Source organism: Manis pentadactyla, chromosome 13 (genome assembly GCF_030020395.1).
Source record: "Manis pentadactyla isolate mManPen7 chromosome 13, mManPen7.hap1, whole genome shotgun sequence".
In the NCBI taxonomy this organism is placed as follows: domain Eukaryota; kingdom Metazoa; phylum Chordata; class Mammalia; order Pholidota; family Manidae; genus Manis; species Manis pentadactyla.
In genome coordinates, this window is record NC_080031.1 from 107058150 (window position 1) to 107083417 (window position 25268).

The window sequence follows — 25268 nt, forward strand, 5'->3', positions numbered from 1 at the left end:
TCATAAAGAGCTCCAGGTCTTCCCACCTGGGCTTTCTGGGTTCTAGGAGGAGCCTGACGTCAGAACACACAGGACTGTCAGCGATAGTTGGGTCGGAATAGAGCAGGCAGTCACCTGCTACTACCTTCTCTCTCCATGCTTTCTAGAGATATTTGTAAGTTCCTCTCCTAGTATCAAAGCACAGACTTCCCATTGCTTAAAGAAACCTGTTACAGTGCTGGATTTTTCTTACATTCATTGCCCTCTACCTGAAACTGACCTCCGGCCAGTGTTGTCTGAGAAAGCAGGAGCTACCTGCATTTCATCTGGGGCCCTGGTCTCTGCCTGCTCCAGAGGCACTCTGAGCGTCACACAGATTTCTTAGAACAGGACAAACTTTCCTCTTCTCTCTTTCAGAATTTAACACCATTGATCCCAGCCTCTCAATCACGTTTGACTGAAAGTAATTCATATAAGGGAAGTAACCCCTGGTCTTTGACTCTGAGTATTGTAGAGGAAACCTCTGTCTAGCTTTCCAAAATCATCAGTTAAACCTCCTTCTTCCCAGTGAGGTGGGCAAAGTACCCATTTTAGTTCTCATGAACACAGTTTGTAGAGATGATATGTGTCACTATCTGGCAGCAGAACTCTAACTAAATGTGGTGAGAACAGGTCAAGGTAGAAATGGAAGATGTAGGGCCCAGTGAGACTGGGGCAGGATTTGGGGAAATGTTAGCAGATGTATGAAGCAAGTGAGAACCACAGGGATTAAATCTCTGACAGCAGTTGAGGGCCTTCCCTTGAAGATGACTTCTTGCCCTGCTGTGTACGCATGCTTCCCCGCGCCTTGCGTGTTCCCCTCCTCTGCCCCCGGGAAGTCCTGTTCTCGTCGCCATCGGCACTGACCAGCAGGCATCAATCCCTATTCCCTCAACCTTTCTTCTCTGATGGCTGTGCTTGCTTTTTCCAGGGACAATGGCCCTTCTCCCATTCTCCTGGGTTCAGAATCTCATCCACTGAGCAGGAGGAGCAGCCTGGGCAGGGATCTTCCACGTCAGGACATTTTCTTGATCATGCTTGTGACCGGTTGCAGTCCCAGGGAGAAGCGCAGGGAGGCTGAGTATCTGGTAAGTGTGCCTCTGGTCTCACCAGGGCACCCTCCCATCAGCAGGAAGCAGAAGGAGTGCGGATGGGGATACGGCAGCAGGGGCGGCCCTGGGGACAGGGCAGGGTGGCACAGTCTGCCTCCTCCTGCCTTCCCCAGTCTTGGCGTCTTCTTGCTGACCTGCTTGTCATCCTGCTTCCGCTGCTGTTGGCGGTCCTGCTTCTGCAGTTGCGTCCACACCAGGGAGCCGAGCAGGAACTCCCGAGGCCGCACTCCTACCGATGTTGCTGCCAGTTCTTGACATGTCACTAGCGGGCTCATGGGTCGCTGCAGTTTTCCGTTAACTCTGTTACTGAACATAGGCATACTGTGAGGCATGTCGAGGGTCCCTTGGGTCCCAGACATGACCCACCCTCTCCCCCTGGTGAGTCAGCACCCTTTTTTCCCTTAACAAACATGGGGATCAATGACCCCACTTTGCCTGCTGTCTCAGCGACATGAGATGCCCAAGTGACCAAGTGAGAGTCTCATCTTCCAGTTCAATGGAACCATTATGTCACATGGTTGAAACATTCATCTTTGAGAATTAAAAATCTTTAACAAATTGCATCTTAAATTCATAGGGACAAAAACCCAGTATTATTCAAGTTGGTCATTGGATATACTTCTATCCCTTGATTTCTAGAACTGCCTATTCTGGTTATGATTGAAACAACATCATATTTTGACTGTTGGTTCAACGCATATGCCATGTCCTTTAGGAGAACACCATACCTTTGGAGGGTATCATGTGCTAGGAAGTGTGTGACTGAGTCTTCAGTAGGCCTTTCCAATGTTCTATAGGGTTGAATGTTTCCAGGTGATGAAGTACATGCTAAGATCAATGAAGTTCATGGCTGTGGGCCCATCGACACACTTTGTTTTCTGTGGAATAAATTCATTGGTAGCTGCAGTAGGCTGAATAATGGCACCCAAAGATGAGAACCTTCTAATCCCTGGCACCTGTGAATGTGTTATATGGCAAAAAGGATTTTGCACATGAGATTAAGTAAAGGATTTTGAGATAGGGAGATTATCCTGGATTTTGTGGGTGGTCCCAATGATGTGAGCACAAGGATCCTTATTAGAAGGACGTGCTGCTACAGGAGAGAGAAGGTGATATGATGATAGAAGTAGAGATTGGAATGGTATACTTTGAAGACGGAAGGTCAAAAGTAGATGGGCCACTAGGAGTTGAAAAAGGGCAACGTGACAGCTTCTCCCCTCAGAGCCTTCAGAAGGGATGACCCTGATGACACCTTGACCTTGGTCCAATTAAACTGATTGTGGACTTCTGACCTGCCGAGCAGTAAGATAATAAAAATGGATTGTTTTATGCCTTTAATGTATGATAATTTGTTACAACAACAATAGGGAACTAATACAGCTGCAATGTTATGTGAAATATTAAGATGCCAAGCAAAGCATTCACACTGGTACCTACAGAGGCACTGCCTGCAGGAGTGAGAAATCGAGTCTCAGAATAATGATCTCTTCTAATGAGAACTAATCAGTTCCCTTTCTACTATGGCAGGAGTCCGGTGAAAATGATGTGACAACAAGTAGGATTTGGTACCCCCGGAATGATGTGATCACAGGCACTCAGCACTGGCCTCTGGTACAGTGGGATGGATTCTCGTCAGTGGTGCTGGTGAGGTCAGCCCAGGTGAAGTCCATGCTGTTAGGCCAATGTGTAACTTTCATCCTTACTGCCATAGGCCTCTTGAACCTGACTGCACTAAGTAATGCCAACTAGAAATGACCTCATATGATTTTAAGACAAAACTAAGAAAACATATCAAAACTATTTCAATTAATATATTTCATTCTATGTACACACTTGATCACCACAATATATTAGAAACAATAGAATCTATCCTTTACATCTAACTGGAACTTGGTTTTAGTCTGAAAAATAAGATTCCATTTTGATTTATGGATCTACAGTTTTTGGAGGGATTGGATAATAGTAAACTCAATTATTTAGAGAAGCTTAAATTAATAACATTTATTGAGCCGCTTAAAAACAAAGACATAGAAAAATCATGTCCTCTGCTCTTAAGGAACTTTAATGGATACAGATCCCACAAATGGAATTAAAACACGAGGCATGCCCAGTGAGCCTAGTCAAGCCCATCCTAGAACAGTCTACAGCCTGTCGGCCCCACACGTGTAAGAAAGCCTAGCCAACATCAGGAGAGCTGCCCGCCTGCCCTAGAGCTGACTGCAGATGCATGAATGAGTCAAACAGAGATCAAAAGAACTGCCAAAGGACTGGTATATTCACGAGCGGTAATAAACACTCACTATTTTAAACCAAAAACAAGTGAACAAAACAACTATGATGCATGCTGGAGAAGTAGTGTGCGCAGGGCCACCAGAGCTCAACGGAAGGGTACCAACCCTCTCCCTCCATCCATATAAGAAAGTGGTTTTGAGAGGGAAGAGATGAAACGAATGAGCAGAAGAAAAGAGCCATCTAGGTAAGTAGGTCTAATGTGTGAGGGATAAAGGGCAGGGGTAACTAGAGTTCAGTTAGCACCCAGCAGGTGTATGAGCAGGAAAGAGCTTAGGTCCTATCCTGAGGGCCAGCAGTTTCCAGCTTCTTTGCATAATGCAGAATTCCTTTTTAATGTCACTAATTGCAATACTTATTACCTACTAATTGAGAAACTACCCAGAGACAGAAAGTTAAATATTTTTTTAAATTAAAAAAATTAATTGTGCTTTTAATTATTTTTTAAGACTCAAACCTCAGATAAATACATTTGAACGGTTTTGCTACTTATTTATGGGAGCTGTTTCCTTTGTCTATCAGCAAAGGCACGGGACATTGTAGCGTTAACTCTTTTTATTGTAATTCACATGGAGGGACAACATTTAAGGCACGGAGTAAGCAGCATGGTATAATGGCAGCCAGATAGCGAGGCACTTCCATCCTGCCCTTCTGTTTACTGAGTCTTTGGCAGTGGGCAGTTACTAATAAACCTGTTGAATTTCGATGTCCTCACCTGCAGAATGGGACTAAAAGGACGTACACGTGGATTTGTAAATGAGTAAATATAAATGGCCCTGTGATACAGGGACAGGGGGAGATGAGGAAAAAGGAGCGTCCTTATGAGAGGGACATACTGCTACGGGAGGAGGAAGTGCGATTCCAGGGTACAGGTCGGTGACTGATCGGAGGTCGAGTTCCTGGGAAGGAGAGAGACAGAGCAATGGTCTCGCCACTGAGAGGACAGGGAGGAGCCGGCTGAGACACGAGGCAGTGGGCGCTCGCTCCCTCCTGTGAACAAGCCACCTGCCCTGCAAGCTCGGGCACAAGGAGAGCAGAGATCCGAGAGGAGAGGAGGGCTGTTTTCTAAGTTCCAGAAGAGGAAGGAGGAAGGCAGACAGACAGTGTAAAAATACTGCCTGAGCTATTGGTGTCCACATAATATGCTTTATCAATTCAAAAAAACTGACAAATTAGAACATTTTGACAATATATTAAAATATTGATAGTTTTATTGGCATTACAGGTCTCATGTCATAATAAGAAGTAAATAAGTGAAATCTACTTGAAGCTCCATTTTCTAGTCAACAACTACCAAGAGTTATTATGGAGGTTAAGATGGGTTTTCTCATCTCCCTATGTTGACAGATAATAAGCATACAAGTTGGGGTGAGGATCTAATAATATGGGTAACTGTTGAACCACTGTGTTGTATACTTGAAACCAATCTAAGACTGTATATCAATGACACTTCAATTAAAAACAAAGATCTGCTATAAAGTATTCCAATCTGTTCAGCTATTTACCAGCCCCAGTCTTTTTCCTTTCCTGTTTCCTCAGCTAACAGCAGAGGCGCAGGCGAATGGGTCGTTAACCTGAGGCTGATGAAGGTGAGGTACTGGAAGGAGAGGTACCAGATTTCTTGGGTCACATTTAATTTGAGGAAGCAGACTTGGGAGCGTATTACATTTTTTGCCTAATTACAATATTATGATGATCAATATTCTTTATTTCACATGTAACTATTCAGAAAAGTTTCTAGTTGATCTTCCCTCCTGGAAATACCTAAGAAATAACTCCATGAACAAATCATTCCTGGCAAACTGAAGCCTAGAACTGAGGTGTATATTCTTTACAATGCAGACACTTCCTCTCCAATTAACTGTTTAAATCATCATGCTTTTAATCTTGTGGCACCTGTTGAATTCAGCAGAAAAGAGTGAGAAATTTATCTGGCCAAACAGTTTATGATTTTTTAAACTCTCTTTTGGATTGAGATATCACTTGTCTGGAGGTTTTCCTTGAACCAAAACATATAAACATTTATGTTTGTAGTCGTGGAAAGAGAGCTTGCCTCCTTTGAAATTTCTTAGGATAGACAGCATAAAATGTGGCTGCCGACTCAGAGGAGTGCTTGTATCTTTTCTTCCTTATTTACTTTTTCTTGTCTTACCCTTTTGCTTTAGCTTTCCTGCCTTTATTCCTCTGTCTCTTTCTCCCTTCAATTGCCTCTCCCTCCTTCCTTTTTTGATTATGAATATCTGTGCCCTCTTTATCTGAATAGAACATTAAAGTACACTATTTTTTTCTTTCACATTAAAACAAGGATGCCAACAAATTGTGCTGAAACAACAGGATATGACATGGAGAAACACGGATCTCAAATATTAAAGTATAACATACACAGAAATGACTCAAATGGATCACAGACCTAAATATAAAGGATTAGGTGATGAAACTCCTAAAAGAAAGCATAAGACAAAAACCTTTATGACCTTGGAGAAGGCAAATATTTCTTAGGCAGGACACAAATATACGGAACATAAGAGAAAAAGCACCGATAAAATGAACATTATAATTTAAAATTTGCTCTCTAAAAACAACATTAAGAAAATGAAAGCAAAATTATACCCCAGGAGAAAAATAAAGAACACTCATAATTTAATAAGACAAAGACCAATTAAAAAATTAAAAATGGACAAAAATATTTTAATACATTATAAAATAAGGTATATAAATGGACCAAAAATACACAAAATGATGTTCAACACTATTAATCATGAGAGAAATGAAAGTTAAAACCACAATGAGATACCACATACTAACTTGCAGAAATAGCTCAGATTAACAAGATGAACAATACCAAGTGTTGACAAGGATATGGAGCAACTAGGACTCTCGTGCATTGTTGGTGGGAGTGTAAACTGATACAACCACTTTGGAATACAGTCGACAGTTTCTAATGAAGTTAAACATACATTTATGTCATGACCCGGCAATTGCACTTTTTTGTGCCCATCCAAGAGAAATAAAAATATACACAAGAGTACTTGTACCTGAATGCTGACAGCAACTTAAATCATAAAGTCAGGAACACCGCAAATATCCAATGACAAGTGAATGGATAAACAAAGTGTGATGTATTCACACAATGGAATCGTATTCAAGAATAAAAAAAGAACAAACTTTTGACATATGCAACAATACAGAAGAATTTAAAAAATACCTTGATGCAAAAAGAAGGAGTACCCAGAAGAACAAGCCGTGCGGGGTCCGGCAATGAAAACCCTGACAGAGCAAACCTCGTCTTCACTGAAGGGGAGCGGCCAGTGGTCGCCTCCAGTTGGGGTGCATGGTGTTGGCTCCAAAGGAGTGCAGGAACTTTGTGGGGTGATAGAAATATTCCAGTTTTGAATCACAATATGATTTTGTGAGCTGATATCTGTAAAAACTCACTGAACATTATAAATCACTGCATTAAGTTTAAAATTATAAACTCACTGCAGCATTTAAATAATTATTTCTTAAGAATGTATTATGATATTTTCCAGTTGAAAAATTTATTGTATTTTTATCAATTATTATTCAGATCTGTAACAAAATTCAAGTTTGTGTTTTCACTACAAATTATGTCCCCTTTTTCCTGCCTTCACTCATTATCCTGACCCCCTGCCTCTGGCAACCATCAGTCTGTTCTCTGTATCTATGAGCTTATGTTTTGCTTTGTTTGTTTTAGATTCCACACAGAAGTGAGATCATGTGGCATTTTTCTTTTTTAGACTTATCTCACTTAGCATAATGCCCTGAAGTCCATCCATGTTATTACAAATGGCAAAATTTCACTCTTTTTTATAGTTGAATAATGTTCCATTGTATACTTATATCATATCTTCTTTATCCATCAGTGAACAATTAGGTTGTTTTCATATCTTGGCTACTGTAAATAATGCTGCAATGAACATGGAGATGCTACTATTTTGTTTTGTTTTGTTTTGTTCAGGCTCTTCTGGGCTCTGACAGGAAAGATTTCTGATGCCCTCATGTTTGAGACACTAGTGAGAGTATTATTTAATTGAAACAAAAAAGAGTTCATTAATTACTATATCACAGAAAAACTGTAACTCAAAAACAGAATCAATCTCAGATATTATATATGTAACTTAAAACCTATTTTCATTTTTGAAGGACACAAAAATACATGTAATAGTCAAGTACAAAATGGACAATTAACCACCTAATTACTGAAGGCTTTTTTTCCCTATAAGGATGTTTTTCTTTCTTTTTAAGTTTCTACTGTTTAAAATTTCATCACAACCCCACTGGAGCAGGACATTTGATTAAAATCTTGAAACATCTGATCCAATTTTAGGGAACCACTCAGAACTCCGAATCAGTATGATGACTATTCTAAGCTGAGGACATTTGAGGAAGAACAGATACAGAAAGAAGACTTATCATAGCTTCCCTTATCTGACTAAAAGCAGCCACTTTTTAAATTTTTTCTATTTACTTTCTTATTGAAGTATATTTGACATACAGTATTACATTCATTTCAGGTGTACAACACAGCTGTTCAACAATTATATACACTACAAAATGCTCACCATGATAAGTATAGTCACCATCTGTCACTATATAAATTTATTACATTATTATCAACTACACTCTACTTTTCACCTCTGTGACTTAACTATTTTATAACTGGAAGTTTGTGCCTCTTCATCCTTTTCACCAGCAGCAGCAGCTTCTGAAAAACAAGGCTCTTGTAAGTTCCCTCTTTGGTGGGTGTGCGGGAAGGACGAAGGACACAGTATGGCTACCAAGGGTACAAACATGGTCTAAGGGAGATGGAGGGACCACTCACACCTACAGAGACAGACACATGGTTACAAACTTTTAAACCTGCTGTTCTTTTAAAATCCATTTGTCTTTCTAAAGAAGCCTATTTGTTCTTCCCAGAGGAGCCTTTTCTCCTCCCCCCTTTTTCTTACTAAGTTACCACTTAGGGAGCATACCTACTTCTTTTGTCAGGTCCATATACATATGAATAAACCTTTTTTCTCCTGTGAATCACTTGTCAGTTTAATTTGCAGGCCCTCATTGACATAATAAATTGTGTAGAAGAAAAGTTTTCCTTCCTCACACATCAATTTTCAAACAGAAATTTTCACATAACACAGAAGAAGGATGTCCAAATCCTAAAAAAATGTTGAGCACCTTTAGATTCTTTATTATTTTTTATTGAAGTACTGTTGATATACAACCTTATATTGGTTTCAAATACACAATACAGTGGTTCAGCTGTTATGGAAATTGGGCCTGGCAAAGAGAGAGACAAGCTGCACTCAATCAGGGATCAGAAAAAACTGGTTTATTATGGCCCCGGTGTGGGCTCAGCGGGGTAACCTCCAAAGGCTGAGCAGGCGAGATGCAGCGAGCAAGGCTTCTGTGCGGGCAGTTGTCTGGGACTGGCAGGGCCTTCGGGCAGGTGAGTGGGCTCCTGGCAGGGAACCTCCCAGGGGACATTCCTTAGGTTTAGTGGGAGCAGGGGTCATTCCTTCACACAACAGTTACCCTCACCCCTCTAGTGAAGTTACTATCTATCAACATACAAAGATGCTACAGAATCATCGACTATATTCTGCATTCTGTACAACCATCCCCATGACCGACTTACACTGTGATTGTGAATTATGAGCACCCCCAGGTTCTTGATATAGAATTTATTTATTTATTGAGTCAATATACTAAACATGTGCTATGATTGTGTAATATACGATACAGAGATACTTATGACTCAATTACTCCCCTTTGGAAACCATAACAAAGAAACACATATGAGCACATTTTCTTATAATTTAAAGTAGGCTACAATGACAGTAAGAGAGGAACCTAGAAATTATTATGGGAATTTGGAAGAGGTTAGTTTGGGAAAGCAGGAAAAATTCATGGGAAACTTAACAACCGATTTGGATGACAAATTAGTGGGCTCCAGCACTATCAACTGGTCCAAAATACCTGAAGGGCGAGTCTCGGCTCTTCAAGGGATTCTTATGGATTCTAAAGTTTGAGAACGACTGCCTAAGTAATAGCACTTGTGTGTGTGATGTTTATTAAATAGGTTAAAATGACAGGTAAAAAAGGAGTGTAAAAAGACACCTTAGTGGAAAAAATGCCTAGAGTGAAGGCAGGAATATGTGAGGTCTCATATTCCTGAGGGCTTGTAACTATCAAGGCTAAATTAGGACTTTCTTTAGCAAACAATGTGTACCCATTACAGCTTTTTCATCAGAGTTCTACTTCAGTTATTTTGTGGCTTAGAAACATTTACTGGTTCAGGAGGAACTGGCATTGTGCAGTGGGCAGAATGGGAGGATATAGTAGGGGGAAGATAGGCAGGATAACTTTGGGCAGGCAGAGCTCCTAGTCGGTTACACTAACCTCACCTGAAGTAACACTGGGCCTGGGAGGGCACTTGCTCAGGATATGGATTTGAGAGAGAGCATGTTTTAGGAACAGGTTCCATTGTCCAAGTTCTGTGGAAATGTTAGGCAGAAAAGTAGATACGAGTAGGTGGAGAGAGAATAAGGCCAGTAAAGCCTACTAAAAGGGACTCAAAGAGTTAACCAGATAAAACCAGAGAGCCAGAGAAGACTCACAGAGTTAATGAGTTCATCAGTTGAAGTTCCAAAAGCCAGGAGTAAATTAGAATGTCCGGATATTCCCCAGATAAAGCAAAGAATCTAGCACAGCCCATGTCTTCACTGTGTCAGTAAGATCATGCCATTGTAAGGTTTACTTTAGCCTGCTAAAAGGCTGTAACTCTGGGGGCGAAATATGTTTCCAGCTTGGGGCAAATAACCTTTGAAGCTGAAATCAGTCAAAGGGAGAAATAAAGTGAGAAAACCTGTTGCTTACAAGCAGTTGTCCACTTCTGCTTGCATGTGTCCCTTGTGCCCCAGTTACAAAAAGGGGCCCCACCAAACCTCTGTCATCCAGATGTGCCCTTGCTCCCCGGACCCTTGTGATCACCTGTTGATATGGAGAGGGCTACTCTCCACCCCTTGGAAACACCTACTGATATAGAGATGCACTAAGGCCAGGTGAGAGATTCTGGAAATACTATAATTTTACCCAAAAAGGCCCAGCTGTTCTTTAACTTAACCTATATGCTGTTTTTTCTCCTCCTCCAGCCCCTAATCAAGTACTTTTGTAACCAGGGCAGGAGACAAGCTTCGTGGTTACTTTCCCTGCTTTTGATGAAAAAGCCCAGATTAAACAACACGGTGAGAACAGGAAAGATTCCATCTTAAAGCTAAGATTCCATTTTAAAAACCAGGAAGTTAGGAAGTAAGATTCCTCACATATTCTTTAGCAAACAGGCAATAATTCAGCCCACCTTGGGGGCAGGGCAGGTGGTCTTGACTGATATGTTCCCAGAGAGAGGCTGCTATCCTGGGGAGGAAACGGATCAGTAAATTTCTTAAATGTTAAGTTTGCAGAATTATCTGGAGGACTGATAATAGAGGAGACATAGTGTCTCTCACCAGAGACAAGCATCTTGAGACCACTTGACAAGTTCATACCCCCTGGCCCACTGTTGAAAAATCCTTATAAGAGGGAACCCCCAATCTTTCAGTGGGCCTCTTCCCTGAGGACGCCTGTGCTTTCTCTCTAAGTGTGTAACTTCTAATAAAACTTTCACTTGGCTGCACTACTGTGTCTCTGCCCTTCAGTTCTTTCTTGTGGCGGAAACAAGCACTGAGGAAAATAAATTCAACCCCCACGAGCAGAAAGTTTTGTCAGTCCTCACTTTTTAGCCCTGCTAGATACCAGTAGTTTTCTGGTGACCATGGGTCGGAGAAGGGGATATAGTATATGACTGTGAAACAGGTTTATTGACCCCAGTCCAATATTTAAGAGTGCTTAAGATGATGTGGAAACCAAGAAAAGAGGAAACACAAGAAAACTCTGGGCAGTCCAGGGCTTCTGCCACAGCAGAAATCTTAGAAAGACATCTTAGAAATTGGCAAGCACACAACAGGAGCAAAAGCAGTGGACACCTAAGAGTTGTAGGGGATTAACAAAATTCCTAGAAGAGGTGACATTTCATTCTGATAAGCCAAGAAAAAGTTAGACAGATGCAAGTATGTGGGAATAATGTGTATGCTTCTTTGTGTGTGTGTGTGAATTGTGAGGAGGTAAAACAATGAGAACAATTCAGTGAGAGATTTAATGAAGAGGCCAGGGAGCATGGTAGTTTCAGAAAACCTGGAGTAATTATTTTTAAAGAAGGGGAGACCATAAGTGCTGCTACGGAAGGAAGAGGTGGTAGCACTAATTAGTGAAAGATGGCTAGATAGTGTAAGATGACTGATAGGAACCTCGGCAATTTGGTTAGTGCTGACCCTGGGTGAGTGAGAATCTCAGAGGTCCTTGTGAGGAGTGCATGGGACACTACATGGGAAGCATTTAAGGTAGGGTCTGGCACATAGAATTACTCAGTAAGGCTCAGTTCCTATCATCTTTATTATTCTTCATTAACTTCCACCTAGTGTTACTTCACATCTTTCATTTTGGCAGTGAATTTCTAGTAAGCCATTTTTTTGAAAATTTTAAAGGTTTCTAGAACCCCAAAAACATTATTTCAAAAATACAGTTGTAAGTTTTAAAGAAAAGCATATACAAATACAATTTATTTCAGTAAACAAAAGAGCCTTTAAAAAACTGAAATTCAGCATGAGCCATTCAAATAACTTTGAATGTGCCCTTCCAGAACCATGTTCACTATAAAACTTAAGTTCACTGTTTTTCTCTCTGCTTTTCATTCTTTTTCTATCAAGGTGCTTATCTCTGTTTTTTAAATTTTTCTATAGTATACACGGCTCTTTCTACCTTTTTCCTCTCCAATTTCCACAAGTATATATTTTTCTTATTTTCTCTTTGTATTTATTTTCTGTTTCTACTTCTAGTACAACTCTTCCCCTGACGACTCCTGGTTCCCAACTTTCTCTAATTCCTTTTAACTTTCTTCACCAGGGAATATAAAAGGAAAAAAAGTATTAATTTTATTTATACTCCTTTTTCATGACTCCTTGTCCATGCGAATGGGTTACCCAGCCATCTAAAAAGTGCATGACCACAAACAGCATTCCACGCAACTAAGTGTCTTTTGACCTGCTCTCCAACTAGACTTTTCTGTTTGTTTTCGTCTGTCGGTTTTTCAGTTCAAATTGATTTGTTTAAAAGCAAAAGATCTCTCTATTCCTTTTTCATGGACATCATTTTATTTTCTACATACTCCACATTTTTATCTAAAAGTTAGCTACCACTTAAACAATGAAAGAAAACAAAGGAAATTGTTGGCAATGCTCACTAAAGCTTTGAAAGGTAAGAGCTTTTCACCTTTCTATGCAATTGCCTCTTTTATTATGCAAATCATTTTATTTTTACTTCATGGGTATAAGCTAAGTTTTATAGGGGATAGATTGTGTCAGAGAAATGGAAATAAAGGTTCAGTATTTCCAAAGTTTCTATTTCTCAGGAGGCTCAGTATAGTTTTTTTTTTAAATGTTTAATTGTAAACAAGTTTACTTTTCCAATGGGACAAAAATATTTTTGATACACTACTCCCTTCCCATAGCTTCATATTTCAAATACTCTGGAACCAATAAAGGAAACTTCAGAAATCTCTTGGCCCCGTGACCATGCTCTCTTGGAGTTTACCTGCCGCTGGGTCCCTGCATTTAATGAGGGTTGCAGTCCTTACCTTTGTCTGTGGATGGGGGCCTAATGATGGGAGCTATGTTTGCTACTCTATTCGCTGCCGGGGGCCACAGAACCCTTCTCAGTCCACAAAACTTGTTCCCAGCCACTACTCCTGAGTTCCTATTCTGGGGCTGTGATGTATAATTCTGGAATTTTTTTACAGTTAAAAGTTGACAGATTTTAGTTCAATCTTGTACATCTGTTCCGTAAATCCCTGATAATTCAATAATGCAATGAATGGTTACCTGAAGAAGCAAAGCTCCTCCTGTACAGGAAATGTTAAGGTACCAGGAGACCCTTTTTAGTGAGCTCAAAGGTTTACAAGATGAATAATAATAACAACAATTACAATAATAGCTAATACTTCTTGAGCACTTATTGTATGGCAGGCATTGTGCTAACTTCCCTTTGAGGGACTTGTTATTATGAACCCCATATTAGAGATGAGACAACAGAGACTTTTGAGGAATTCTCTGACTTCTCCAGAGACAATCTGGTGGGAAAGCCAGATCCCAGCCTAGGCAATCTAATCAGAGCTTCTGATCTTAACTACTGCGGTATATGCTTTCCCACTGAGCCCAAATCAGTCTCCCTTTATTCCATACTGCCCAATTAGTACAAATTCTACCCTTTCTGGCCAACCAGAACATGTTCCTCTTCTCAATTCATTTGTGTAACAAAAACAATGCTGAGTACCTCCTCCATGTTACATACTCTTCCAGCTTGTAACAGAGGTGAAAAAGGTACAAAGTTTCTGCTTTCATGGTCTTAAGATTCTCCCCTTATATTGTTTGAAAAGACCACCAAATTTTAAGGGCTTTTCTTTATTCAGAGCAAATTTTCCTATATCTTCCAACCATGCATCATAGGACAAAGTTTGAGATTCTTATTAATCTTGATAGTCTCTCTCCTCTAAATACATTCGGATTGATAAATCTCTCTTAAAATTAACCACCAGACCCAAACACAGTCATCTACGGCTTTATGATAAATCTTTTAGAAACAAGACAAACGGCCCCAAATGTTATTAGTTATGCTAGCCGCATGTCTTCAGACCAAGATCTCCACACAGTTTCAACTTCCCCAGAACTGGAATCTTAAACCAACCAGTCAGGTATCCCCTGGTCATCCTAGTCAGGTCATCCGCCTGACCGACGCCTGCCGTCCTCTGAAGGATCATAGCGTCGCGATAATAACCACCTTGCTTCTTTGTGTGGCGTGACTTCCGTGTTCCTGCTTCCTTCTGTCCGGAAGTCTTGGGCGCCTCGGAATTTCTTTGTTAGATTGGATGATGCCCTGTTTGAAGCAGTTTTTGCTCAAACTCTTAAAATGTGTTCCATGTCTCGCGTTTATCTTTGCACAGCTCTGTGGACGGAAGTGAGAACCCGGGCTCCCCGCAGGCCCCAGGGGCGGTGAGCGCCCAGGCGCGGGCACCCGTGGCCCCTGAGCTCGGCCTCCGGAGGTCGCAGCCACGCCCCCGTCGGGTCCTGACTTTGCGGCTTTTCCATCACGAGCTTTCAGAACTGATGGGAGCCTTTCTCCAGGCTGGGGCTGGCGACAGTCCGAAGCTGCGTCGGGTTTGAGAACCGGCAGGAGTCGGACCGGGTCCGGCGACGCACTAGGTCCGACCCAGACTCTGACCGGAACCGGGTGGAACAGGTTCCGTCTCAGAAACAAACTAGGCCCCGGGCGGGACCGGGCTGACTTCAGCGGGACAGGCCCCAGCGTGGCGTCGCGGGCGGATAACACTTTGCTTGAGGCTGAACAAGCAGGCTGCCCTTTCCAGAGACAATCTGGAGGGACAGTGGCCAAAGTGGAGAACTTTTAACCGAGGTCATCTACCCATTTATGAGATGACCCAGAGAAAAAGGGGTCTCAGCCAAGCACCTCCTCCATGAAGGGTAGAAGGGAAATTATTTTCCTCCTCTAAAGTTTCTGGTGACCAGGATGATGTCACGGACACCCCCCCACCCTCACGCCTGCAGGGGAATCCTGGGAAAGCTGTCAGAAGCCGGCAAACGGTAAGAATTCTCAAAGGCAGTCTCCCATCTCTGTCTCTATCTGTGGTGCCTGTTTCAGAGAGGAAGGTGAAATTCCACCTTGACCCTTCCTTCCCAAATTCAGATTGGCAGGCAAAAAAACTCAAAGAATCAGGTCTCTGAGTTGTGTCTGGTGTGTTTGCTTTTGGGTACCCCTTCGTTCTGGATCCTCTCCCCGGGGACAGCTATTGCATTCTTGTTTGTCTCATGTTGTGTCCTGAGAACTTCTCTTGCCAACTGTCAGGTGGGGGGCCCACAAAATATTGCCAGGCAGAAATGTGGGCTGCTTCAACTCCTCTTTTAACAGGTCAGGGAGCGCAGTCAGTAAAGGCAGACAATACGAGTTTGTGTATTGCTTCTGCCTAAAACCTCCAAACCTCTTCTTTCCAGGCCTATAAAATGGTCCAATTAGACACGACAATTTCTGGCATTCATTGGTTTAAATTCCGTTTACCGTGGCTAAGTTTCTTAGCATTAGGGGTGCCCTTCAAGCGTCCTCTACCATCACAGGCAAGATGCTGGAAGCCATCTTGCATCCCTAATTTCTGTAAGCACAGCATCTGGTGAGCTGGTAGGCTCCTGTGCGGCTGTCACTTGGCAGACCACAGCATCCTCTAGCGGTCAGACTTAAACTTCAAGGCATGTATACACTGAAATATAAGAAATTAACCTTTTTTTTAGGTTAGAGTGTCAGGCAACTGTTTTGCAAGTATGGGGCTGAGTTTGGCTATTTCTCATTCAATGGCTGATTTATTCACCACTTATATTAGGGAACCTGGTGCATCTTAGGCCCTTAAGCCCTCTGTCCTCTTCTCCATTCTAAACCAGTTCTTCGTACAAGCTCAGAAATTCTAGCTGTTTTTTTCTTCTCTTTTGCAGTGATTATAGATACTTTTTTCTTTTGGGGGGAGCTTCCTTTTTTCTATCTTATGTTCTGTCCCTGAATATAAACACGGGCCTTGTAATATAAGGATGTCACTCGAAGTTCCTATGGAAGATACAGGCAAGGAAGGATCCACCTGGGGTGATTGTGGTTTAGATAAGGAGGCGTTAGATTTGGATTGAAAGCCTAACTCTGACACTCTCTTTGCTGGTGATATTAGTTAAATTACTTAACTTTTCTAAATTTCCTCACAAGATAAAGATAACCTTCCAGCGTTGCTGTGGTTGCTGTGGCCCACGTGTAAAACAAACTGAACCATGCAAAGTCCTCAAGATCAGTTCGTCTGGTTTATAGTCCCTCCTCCCTTGACAAACAATCCCTTGATGATTTGGTGTAGAAGAGACCACTGCTCAGGTTAATTTAGAATCAGGTCTTGGTTGTTCCTCTGGTTCTCGCAGCACAAACCCGGCAGGCCCAGTGAAGCGGATCTCCAAGTCAGGCCCTAGATGAAGTCCTCCATCCAAACCTCAGGCTGCCAGGGAAAATGGAGAACTCCTTATTCCTGCCAGTTACCTCAGTAACAAAGGTGGGATTGCCTCTGCTGTGGAAGAATCAAGGCTAAATGTAGACGCTGCTCCACAACATGGCTGAGAAAACATAGCTTTTTTGGTTGACTCAGTGATTCAGAGCCTCTTTGAGAAAATTGTCTCACCTGAAATCTACATTTTGAGATACCTGAAAAATCATAAGACTCACCTCTATCCCACCAGACAGGCAGCTCTTTGAAATCTTATGTCTGGATACCTAGGCCAGTGCCAGGTACAATAGATGTGCAATTAAGTTCCAAAAATACCTAAAGGGATTATTTCAGTCAGTGAAATAATGTGATGGGTAATGTGCTTCTGGACCGCTGAGTTTTCCAACTGTCCCTTGAAATGTAACTCTTATCCTCATACGGGATAATACGTATCTGTGAGCCGACTCTGTCCTGTCAGTTACATCGGCAATCACATTCCCTGAGAAAAAGCCCTCAGAATACGAGGAAGATGGGGAAGGAAAAGCATTATGAGGCAAATCCTGCTCAAAATGACAGGATTGCTGTATTTTTTAAAACTTGGTCTATTCTGAGTCTGCCTCAGTTCCCTCTCCCTGGTATGTGTCCCTGGTGTCTGCCTTTGAGGACAAAGCATATGAGAACAGCAGGAGGAGCTTATATGCATTTTATTTACTACTCAGGCCAGCTGGGCGCCGTGGGGACGCCACGGGATTCCAGAGCCTTGCTTTTCAGCAAGGTCCAGATTGTTTGATGCGGACAGCAACCTGGCGCCTCCTGTAGGAGAGATTGAAAAAAAAAATCAGCTTTAATTTGGATGACAAAAATGTGACTGTGGGAGAAAAACAATTTTCAAAAATCAGCTTTATTTAAAATTGAGTGGTTTGAGATAGATTCCCATTTCTGTCTTTCTCTCATTCATTTATTCATTCGCTTGTTCATCGATTCATTAGATATTGAGAACTGTCGATCAGTAGGGATACAACAGAAAAGAAAAATGTCCATTCTTATGGAGTTTACAGATCTGTGGGGAGTTACAGTAAACTCCTGAAATCAATTTCTAATCACTGTTGGTTCTTCTGCTCCTGATGTTATTGTCCAAGCCAGCAGGTTTCCATCTTAGCTGGTGCCTGGGCTACTGTAGGACCTTGGAATGGACTGATCATTTGTTTTAGAATTCTGGGAATTAATTATCTGTGAGATATTGCGAAAAGTAATCTTATCCCTATCCTCTGTGATACTTGCCAGCTTTGATCATTCTCCCTTCCAGATAAAAACCTCTCTTTTCCCAGATACCACCTTTCCCAAACCTGTGTTTTCTAAGCTAAATCCTGTAATTGTTCCTAAGGAGATTGTTTTCAGATCTCTCATTTTTCTAATTCTTTCCATGAATATACTGGCTTATAAAAATTCTTCTGTTTCTCTATTACTTGAGGGCATGACTTACATACATCTTAATGCATGTATTTATCTGGACCTTGCTGATTCTTCATTTTAAGAGTTTTAATGCTTTCCTGTTCTATAATAATTAACCACTCATAACACTTATTTCTGAGGCAGTTAGCATACATATACACAAACATCTAAGCAGCGCACACAAGTTGACGTATTTTCTATAGCTGTGCTATCCAAAAGGTAGGCACCAACCACTTATATAGCTATTTAAATTTAGGTCAGTTAAAGTTAGGTAATTAAAAAAATTTAGTTTCTCAGTTGTACTAGCCACATTTTAAGTGCTAATGGTATGGCTAGTGGCTTCTATATTGGACAGCTCAGAGATAGAGCACTTCCATCACTGAGGAAAGTTCTGCTGAAGAAAGTTGGTCTATAGAAAATAATTTGCCAGTAGAGATTCCCTAAGAAGATATAGAAGACATAGAAAGAGCCCTTAACAGCATATGTCTGCTGCTTAACAGCAATCGTCTGCACACGATGATTAAGGAAGGGGATGCAAGACCGTGTTTGTCTGCCCATCGCAAAACCCAGCAACTGGGGTCAGAGCCGGGCTCTAGGTAACTATACAGGGTGTGTGTGTGTGTGGCTTTTAATGGGCTATAGAGAGAAGGGCAACATGATACTCTGGAAAATATGTTGTATTTGAGAATGCCACATTTTCTCTACAGACCTCTTTTCTTACCTGAGAAATACAGAAAAAGAGGTTACATTTCCTGGCACTCCAATGTTCCTCCCATGTTTACATATTTTTGAAAGAATGGAAAGAGCAAGCAGGACTGGTCAGTTTTAAAGGCTCAGGGAACAGGGCGTCCCAGCCCTGTGCCCGTGTCTGCCCAGTGTCTCTCCCTGAGAATCAGGCCTTCTGGCCTTGGCACTTGGGGTTTCCCAGCTCTCAAGGCTGTTCCGTTGCTTTCTCCTCCCCTTGGATGGAAATACCATGTTTGACCTCAATGTCAACAGCGTAGGTTATGAGAAAGTTAACAAGTGGTTTCAAGATCCTTTTATAACTCTTGAATGTGGAAATAAACTCACCACAAAGCAGAACACCTAATATTTTGGATCGAAAACTTCAGTTTATTGGATCTTTGTCTACTGAGACTTTTCTGAAATGATTTAAAGCAAATCAAGGAGAGGGTTTGTGTTATAAAGAACTTACGCAGCGGAATAATGGAAACATATGCTGTCATTTGAGCCTAAATCAGACTCTTTAACACCAAATCAATTCCAGAATAACTTAGAGTTTTCGGGTCACTTGTAGAATCTCTTTTACTTGTTTTAATTGCCGTATTCTTTGATTTAACCTGGAATGCTTCTGGAGTGCTACCAACATTCAGAGCTCTGTTTAAATGACATTCTTTTCATGAGTCCTTTCTTGACCCTTTTAATAAGAAAAAAATCTGTATCTGCAGCACTTTGCTCAAACCTCATTTGGTGGCATTTTTCACAAGTTACAAGATGCTACCTGATTTGTACTCATGACCTATTTTCTCTTCGTCACGGGCAAAAGGAAAACAGAGGAGAGAAGCACAATGCCGGACACATGTTAAACGTTCAGTAACTGAGTGAGGTAGCAAATCTGTTTCTCTTAGTGCCTGTGTCTGATTCCCATCACCTAACCTACCATCACTTCAGAAAATGAGCTCCAGTGAAGCTGGCTCTCATATGTATAAATGAAAGTGTTACAAAAATATGCTTTTGGCCGCCTAATCTATATAATTCATATTCCCATATTTGAGGGTTTAAGCAAATATACTTATTACTATCACCAAGAATGAATTTTTAGGTGTAAAATATTTGAAGCATATGAGCTTTTAAAAAATCCAACTTATCTCCTGTTTTGCTGTAAAAGTATGGGTTTTTTTGTCATACAAGTAATTTTTTTTATTAATTGGGAGAACCACTCAAACACTTTCTCTACTCTCTTTCATTGTCCTTTCCTTGACATGTTTTATGTTGCACCGGGTTATTAATTTCTCTCTCTCTTTTGTCCAGTTTTTTTCCTCTTATTGGAATTCCCTTCTCCCTTTAGCTAGTGAAAGCCTCCAAACTTTCCCAAATCCTAAACAGCATAATATATATATTATATAGCATAATTAGCTGCTTTTCAACTTTTGCTCTCAGAGCACTTTGCTCATACTTCCATCGACTATGCTGAGCATATGCAGATTAAGAGAAAAAAATATTTTGGATTTCCTTCTGTATCTCACGAATACTTAGTCTGGTGTTTGACTTCAAAGCATAGTGGAAACAGCAGATTCAATCCCAGAGCTGCCACTTGTGTCTGCGTGATCACGAACGGGTTATTTAAACTATCTGTGTCTCAATTTCTTCATGTGTATAATGAGCTTAGCATTATTTACCTCATAGACTTGTCAGTATTAAGGGCCTCATATACAATGCTTGACACAATAAATGTTATTTTCTATCATAATACACACACAAACACATGCATACTTCTATAGAAAATCATACCAGATATATAATGAGAAAAAGAGACTGAGACTTATTTTTGAAAAAAGCTAGATTTTTTGTTTCCCTTATGGTAAGACTAATGTTATTAGTATATTGATTAGGACTTAGAGGGATAAGATATATGAAAATTTGAAGACACCCAGCTTAAAAAATATATTTAAAAAAAATTCAAATTTGTACTCACTGATTTTCAATACATAACATGCATTCATTAGAATAAGTATTTCCATCAGTCCCACACACAGGCTTATAGATCTTGGAACATCTAGTCATTTCTTTGTTACAGTTAGCCTAAAAATGGAGTTAAACAGAATCATTTTTGAGTCTTTGAGTTTATAGCAAAATCCCTAAAATAGTTTTCACCCCCCTGGAGTTGGTCATCTTAAATGTGAAAGCATGATTGTGATTGGGAGAGTGATCCTGGGTATTCCAAGAGAAAGAATCCAAGATTTGGAGTCAGAAAGCCTGATTTTGAGCAATGCCTCTGCTATTTACAGATTGTGTGATGTTGGTAAATCTCTTGGTGTCTCTGAGCCTCAGTTACTTTATCTGCAAAATGGAAACAATATTATTTTCCCCACCTATCTCATAGTGATGTTGTGAGATTTAAATAAGGTGAGCGAGATTATGTTCAGGTTTTAATCACTGCAGGTGCTGGCTCCTCTCAGGCAGCCGTAACTTGGGGCATGTTCTTGCCTGCACACTGCCATCCGGTCATGCCGGTCTTCCCTTATCCACTTGAAGACACTAGGTACATTCCCCCCTTGGAGACTTGGCATAGCTTATTTCCTCTGCATCAGTAACAACTAGTAATTGTGACATGACTGTTATAGACTAGACACCGTCCTAAGTGGTTTTTATGTATTATTCCATTTAAACCTCACAACAATCCTATGAACTATTTATTATACTCTTCTTCTGATGAAGACAGTGAGGCACAGATTAAATCACTGAAGGCCACACAGCTGTTAAAACCCAGTTTGTATTCAGGATTCAAACCAAGCCAATCTGGGTCCTGAGTTTTCGTTCTCAGCCACTTCATTCTGTGTTTCTCCCCATCTGTTATATTTTGCCAACACTCACTTATCTTTCATGGCTTGAAATAAATCTCTTACTTCGGGGCATCTTCCCTGATCTATCTAACTAGGCTAGGTTCCTAATGGGACCAGAACCTCTTTATAACACCTATCACAAATGTAGCAATTTCTTCACTCATATACTTTTGGTTGGTCATCTGCCTCCCCACTAGGTATTAATGTAATGGAAAGAGGGATACTTCTTCCCCCCATCTCCAAGTTTATTGAAATTTGCCTTATAAACACAGGAAAAAATGGAAAATTATATATATATAGTTTTTAAAATTAGGTGTGTATATATTAATATACATATAAAAATCACATATATATATTTACATATATAATTTTTCTAGAGGAAGAACCCAGTTTATTGTTTAGTTTCTCTTGCTCATTTTAAGTTGGAACTCCACCTCAGTGATCAGAGAACTTTAAACCAATGCGGCTCAACTGGCTCTAGGGAGGCAGGACTGCTTGGCTTGAGGTTAAGAAGGCTTCTACCGCAAATCCTTGTACTTGCAGATAGCCTGTGTGTGTGTGTGTGTGTGTGTGTGTGTGTGTATATTCCCTTCACATCAAGTATTATATGACTATATAGAAATTACCTGTATATTAGTAAATTTGTTGTTCAACATAAGCCCATGTGGGGAAACTTCTATTACTATTCACATTTAATAGGTTAAACCTCACTAACTTTCATACTTTTTGTCTTGACTTCAAGCAAAAGTGAAAGGTGACATCTAGACTGAGAGATAAGAAATTACAATTGCCTTTACCTCTCTCCCCAGGAAGTCAGCTCTAGTGTTACCTAGAAAACATAAATCAAACAGGTGAGGGTGGGTCTTAAAGAGGAGAAACCGAATCTGTTCTCATTCAGAATCTTCTGCTTCCATGTACGACAGTGACTTCTCTGCTGGCCTCTTCCAATCCCCACCCCCTCTCATTTCCATCTTCTCTCAAGGGCTTCTCATTGGTGTCCATTCACTTTCCCTGCCTGTTGAAACCTTAAAGGAAATTAAGCCAAAATTTGATTATGGCCACAGTATCTCAGTTTGGTATTTCAGAAAAGTGGACCCATTTAAATGACATACTTACTGCTCGAAATGTATCAGGCACTGAACAAATACCTTCTGAATGTGCACTGACATTCCCATAGCCTGTCACAACACCTTTGATCTCAAAATTAATAATGCAGGAAGTGTAAGTATTTATTATGTCAGTTTGTAAACAAAGATATACAGAGTTTATATAATTAGCTACCCTAGCTATATAGTTAAACAATTACCCCTAGCAGTAACCAGGTCTTGTGATGTAAAACTAACTGTTGCAATTACATTTAAGCTCCCTTTTGTAAGTAATGTTGAATGATGGAGCTTGTTTGACAACTCACCATAGGTTCTCAAAGAGTCCCCTCCCTCCACTGCATTACAGCAACTATTAGTTCAATTCACATTTCTTGAATCTACAGATAGACACTTAAAATTGCCGTGCTACACTCCCCAGGAAATAGCAGGTCTTGCTAACATCATGTAGGGGATGGTAGTTGTGGTTGAGCTCATTGAAGGGAAGGGGACCTAATCTGATAGTATCCAAAGGAAGAAATGGTGGTGAGATTTCATTTTAGTATCAGCAGTCTCCGAGTCCATCTGGGTAAGGAGGTCATTCTTTCCAGCTAAATGTTGTGAATAGCAGAGGGGCACCTTTGGGCTTGCAGAAGGCCCTGGAATAGTCAGAACCTGATGTGGTTGGGGTCCCACTGGATTTCAGAATCTAGTTGAGTCTGGGAATTGAAGAGCAAGTGGTCTCCACTGGCAACTATTTGTATTAGTTCGTATGCATGAGGAGGAGGAAAAGGGACCACTGCTTCTGTAAATATTTAGCAATTACAACAAACAGTATTCTTCCTCTTCCTTGCAAAGTGCCGATTTGGCTCCCAGGAGATTTCTTTGCTAGATCTGATAAGAAATTGAAAATGATAACTATTTCCAATGACAAAGAAGAGGCTGATTCCAGTCCTGTGGGTTCAGAATTGCCTGTCAACATTTTCGAAACATAGGTTGGGAATATATGCACACCATCTAATCAAGAATATTTTCCCTGGAAACATTCTGCAGGTCAAAGATAAACTTTTAAATCAGTCAGACTCTGCCTTTTATGCTGAATTACTAGAAAGCATTGTTATCTATGTTATGCAGTTTCATGAGACCTTAAAACTTTTAAATTGTCTTTAAACTTTACAGAGTGAGAAGAGTATTTAAGGTTGAAAGAATCCCTTCTTTTCTCTACTTTACCCCTTATAAGGGGTCAGCCTTATCACAAGGGGGCAACCGTTCCATATCTGAACTGTTCTCACTAGTAAAGTAATTTTCTTTGTGTTATGTTAAAATCCCTCTTTCTATAATTCTCATCCGTGAATCTTCTTTCATCTCATTGGGGTCAAAAGATCAAAAGATCAAAAGATCCGAAACTCTACTCTGTATAAGTTTAGAAGGTAATGTGTCCAGTAAAGCAACAAGTCAAAAAGGTTTTACTCAAGTCAGAAAAATATGCAAAGATACCTACCAGATAGGCTCAACAGGACCAAGGCACTGAGAAGGAAGATGCTTGCGGCCTTCATGGCTGGAGTTCTGTGTCCGGAGAGCAGTTGGAAACAGCACTGCACCTACCCCTTCTGGTCAGATCCCGGGGCTGGGAGGACAGCGGTGCAGGCCCCACCTGCTGCCCCAGGTCACAGACCTCCTTGGTTATTGATTGACCCGGAGGTGTGGCCGGCCCCGCAGGTTTGGGGCGTGTCCCCTGTGTAGGAAAGATGAAAGGCACACCTTGGCCCTGAAATGTGCGAGGCTGCGGCTCAGCCCGGAAAGGGGTTCTGGATGTGAGTTGGCCGACTCTCTCCCTGGTGGCCCCTGTGATGAGGTGGGGGGCCTTCCTGAACTCCAGTATCCTCGTCTGTACGGTGAACCCAGGGGCCTCCCAGGCTCTGCAGTTCTGGAGATATGAACAGGCATGGATATCCAAAACCCTCTCTGTTCTTTCTTCCTTTTCTTCAGTGTTTCCCTTTTTTATTTTTTTCTCTTTTTCTGTCATCCATTCACAGAGCTTAAGGTAACTGATGGAGGGACAGGTTAGAGGTAGGGAGGCCCCTGTTCCCTCAGGCGTGTGCACGCTTTGGGTCTGGAGTGTGCTCACCAGAGACACCTCCTAGCTCTGTGCTCCTGAGCAGGTGGTTCGCCTGTGCTGTGCCCCCATCCGGTCATCCAAGAACTGGAACAGTAGCTGTACCTAACTCAGAGTGTGACCCTCCATTCAGAAACATGGGCTGTGTCTGCAGTGTGTTGCTGGGAGACACCTCTCTCCTCTGTCATGCTTCCGCCTGCCTTGGAACTGGAGGCACCCACTGCCTGTGGCTCACATCTTTTCAAACATGACTGTGTGACAAATAGCCTTGAAAGTGGAGCAAAGGGCAGATTTGTCTGCTTGTTAGGATATTAAAGATACTCTTTCTCTCCAGGGCAAAGTGTAGGTGAGTATAGTGCCCTTTTCAAACGTTTAGGGGTTTTTAAAAACCTTGGTGTCCTTATCCTGTAACACACCGCACTTGCTGTGTAGACATCACTTGGTCCTCTT

General features: G+C 41.2%; 1 protein-coding gene across 1 annotated transcript; it reads right to left on the bottom strand.

Moving 5' to 3' along the window:
- Positions 1 to 17293: 17293 nt before the first annotated feature.
- Positions 17294 to 24355, bottom strand: SPINK1 (serine peptidase inhibitor Kazal type 1). The gene is made up of 4 exons (XM_036894592.2): positions 24204 to 24355; positions 22418 to 22449; positions 20753 to 20859; positions 17294 to 17418 (listed from the first exon to the last, which is right to left on the bottom strand). Exons 1-4 carry the CDS (start codon positions 24256 to 24258, stop codon positions 17373 to 17375), a joined length of 240 nt encoding a protein of 79 aa, XP_036750487.1. The 5' UTR covers positions 24259 to 24355; the 3' UTR covers positions 17294 to 17372.
- Positions 24356 to 25268: the final 913 nt, after the last annotated feature.

Bases quoted from the DNA above. Each gene is read 5' to 3' on its own strand.
- SPINK1 (XM_036894592.2), bottom strand. From the start codon at position 24,258: ATGAAGGCCGCAAGCATCTTCCTTCTCAGTGCCTTGGTCCTGTTGAGC. The intron at 22,450-24,203 runs GTAGGTATCTTT...TATGTTTTCTAG, and splicing joins GGTCCTGTTGAGCCTATCTG to GTAACACTAGAGCTGACTTC. The intron at 17,419-20,752 runs GTGAGTACAAAT...TCTCTCCTACAG, and splicing joins ATGTTATGTATTGAAAATCA to GAGGCGCCAGGTTGCTGTCC.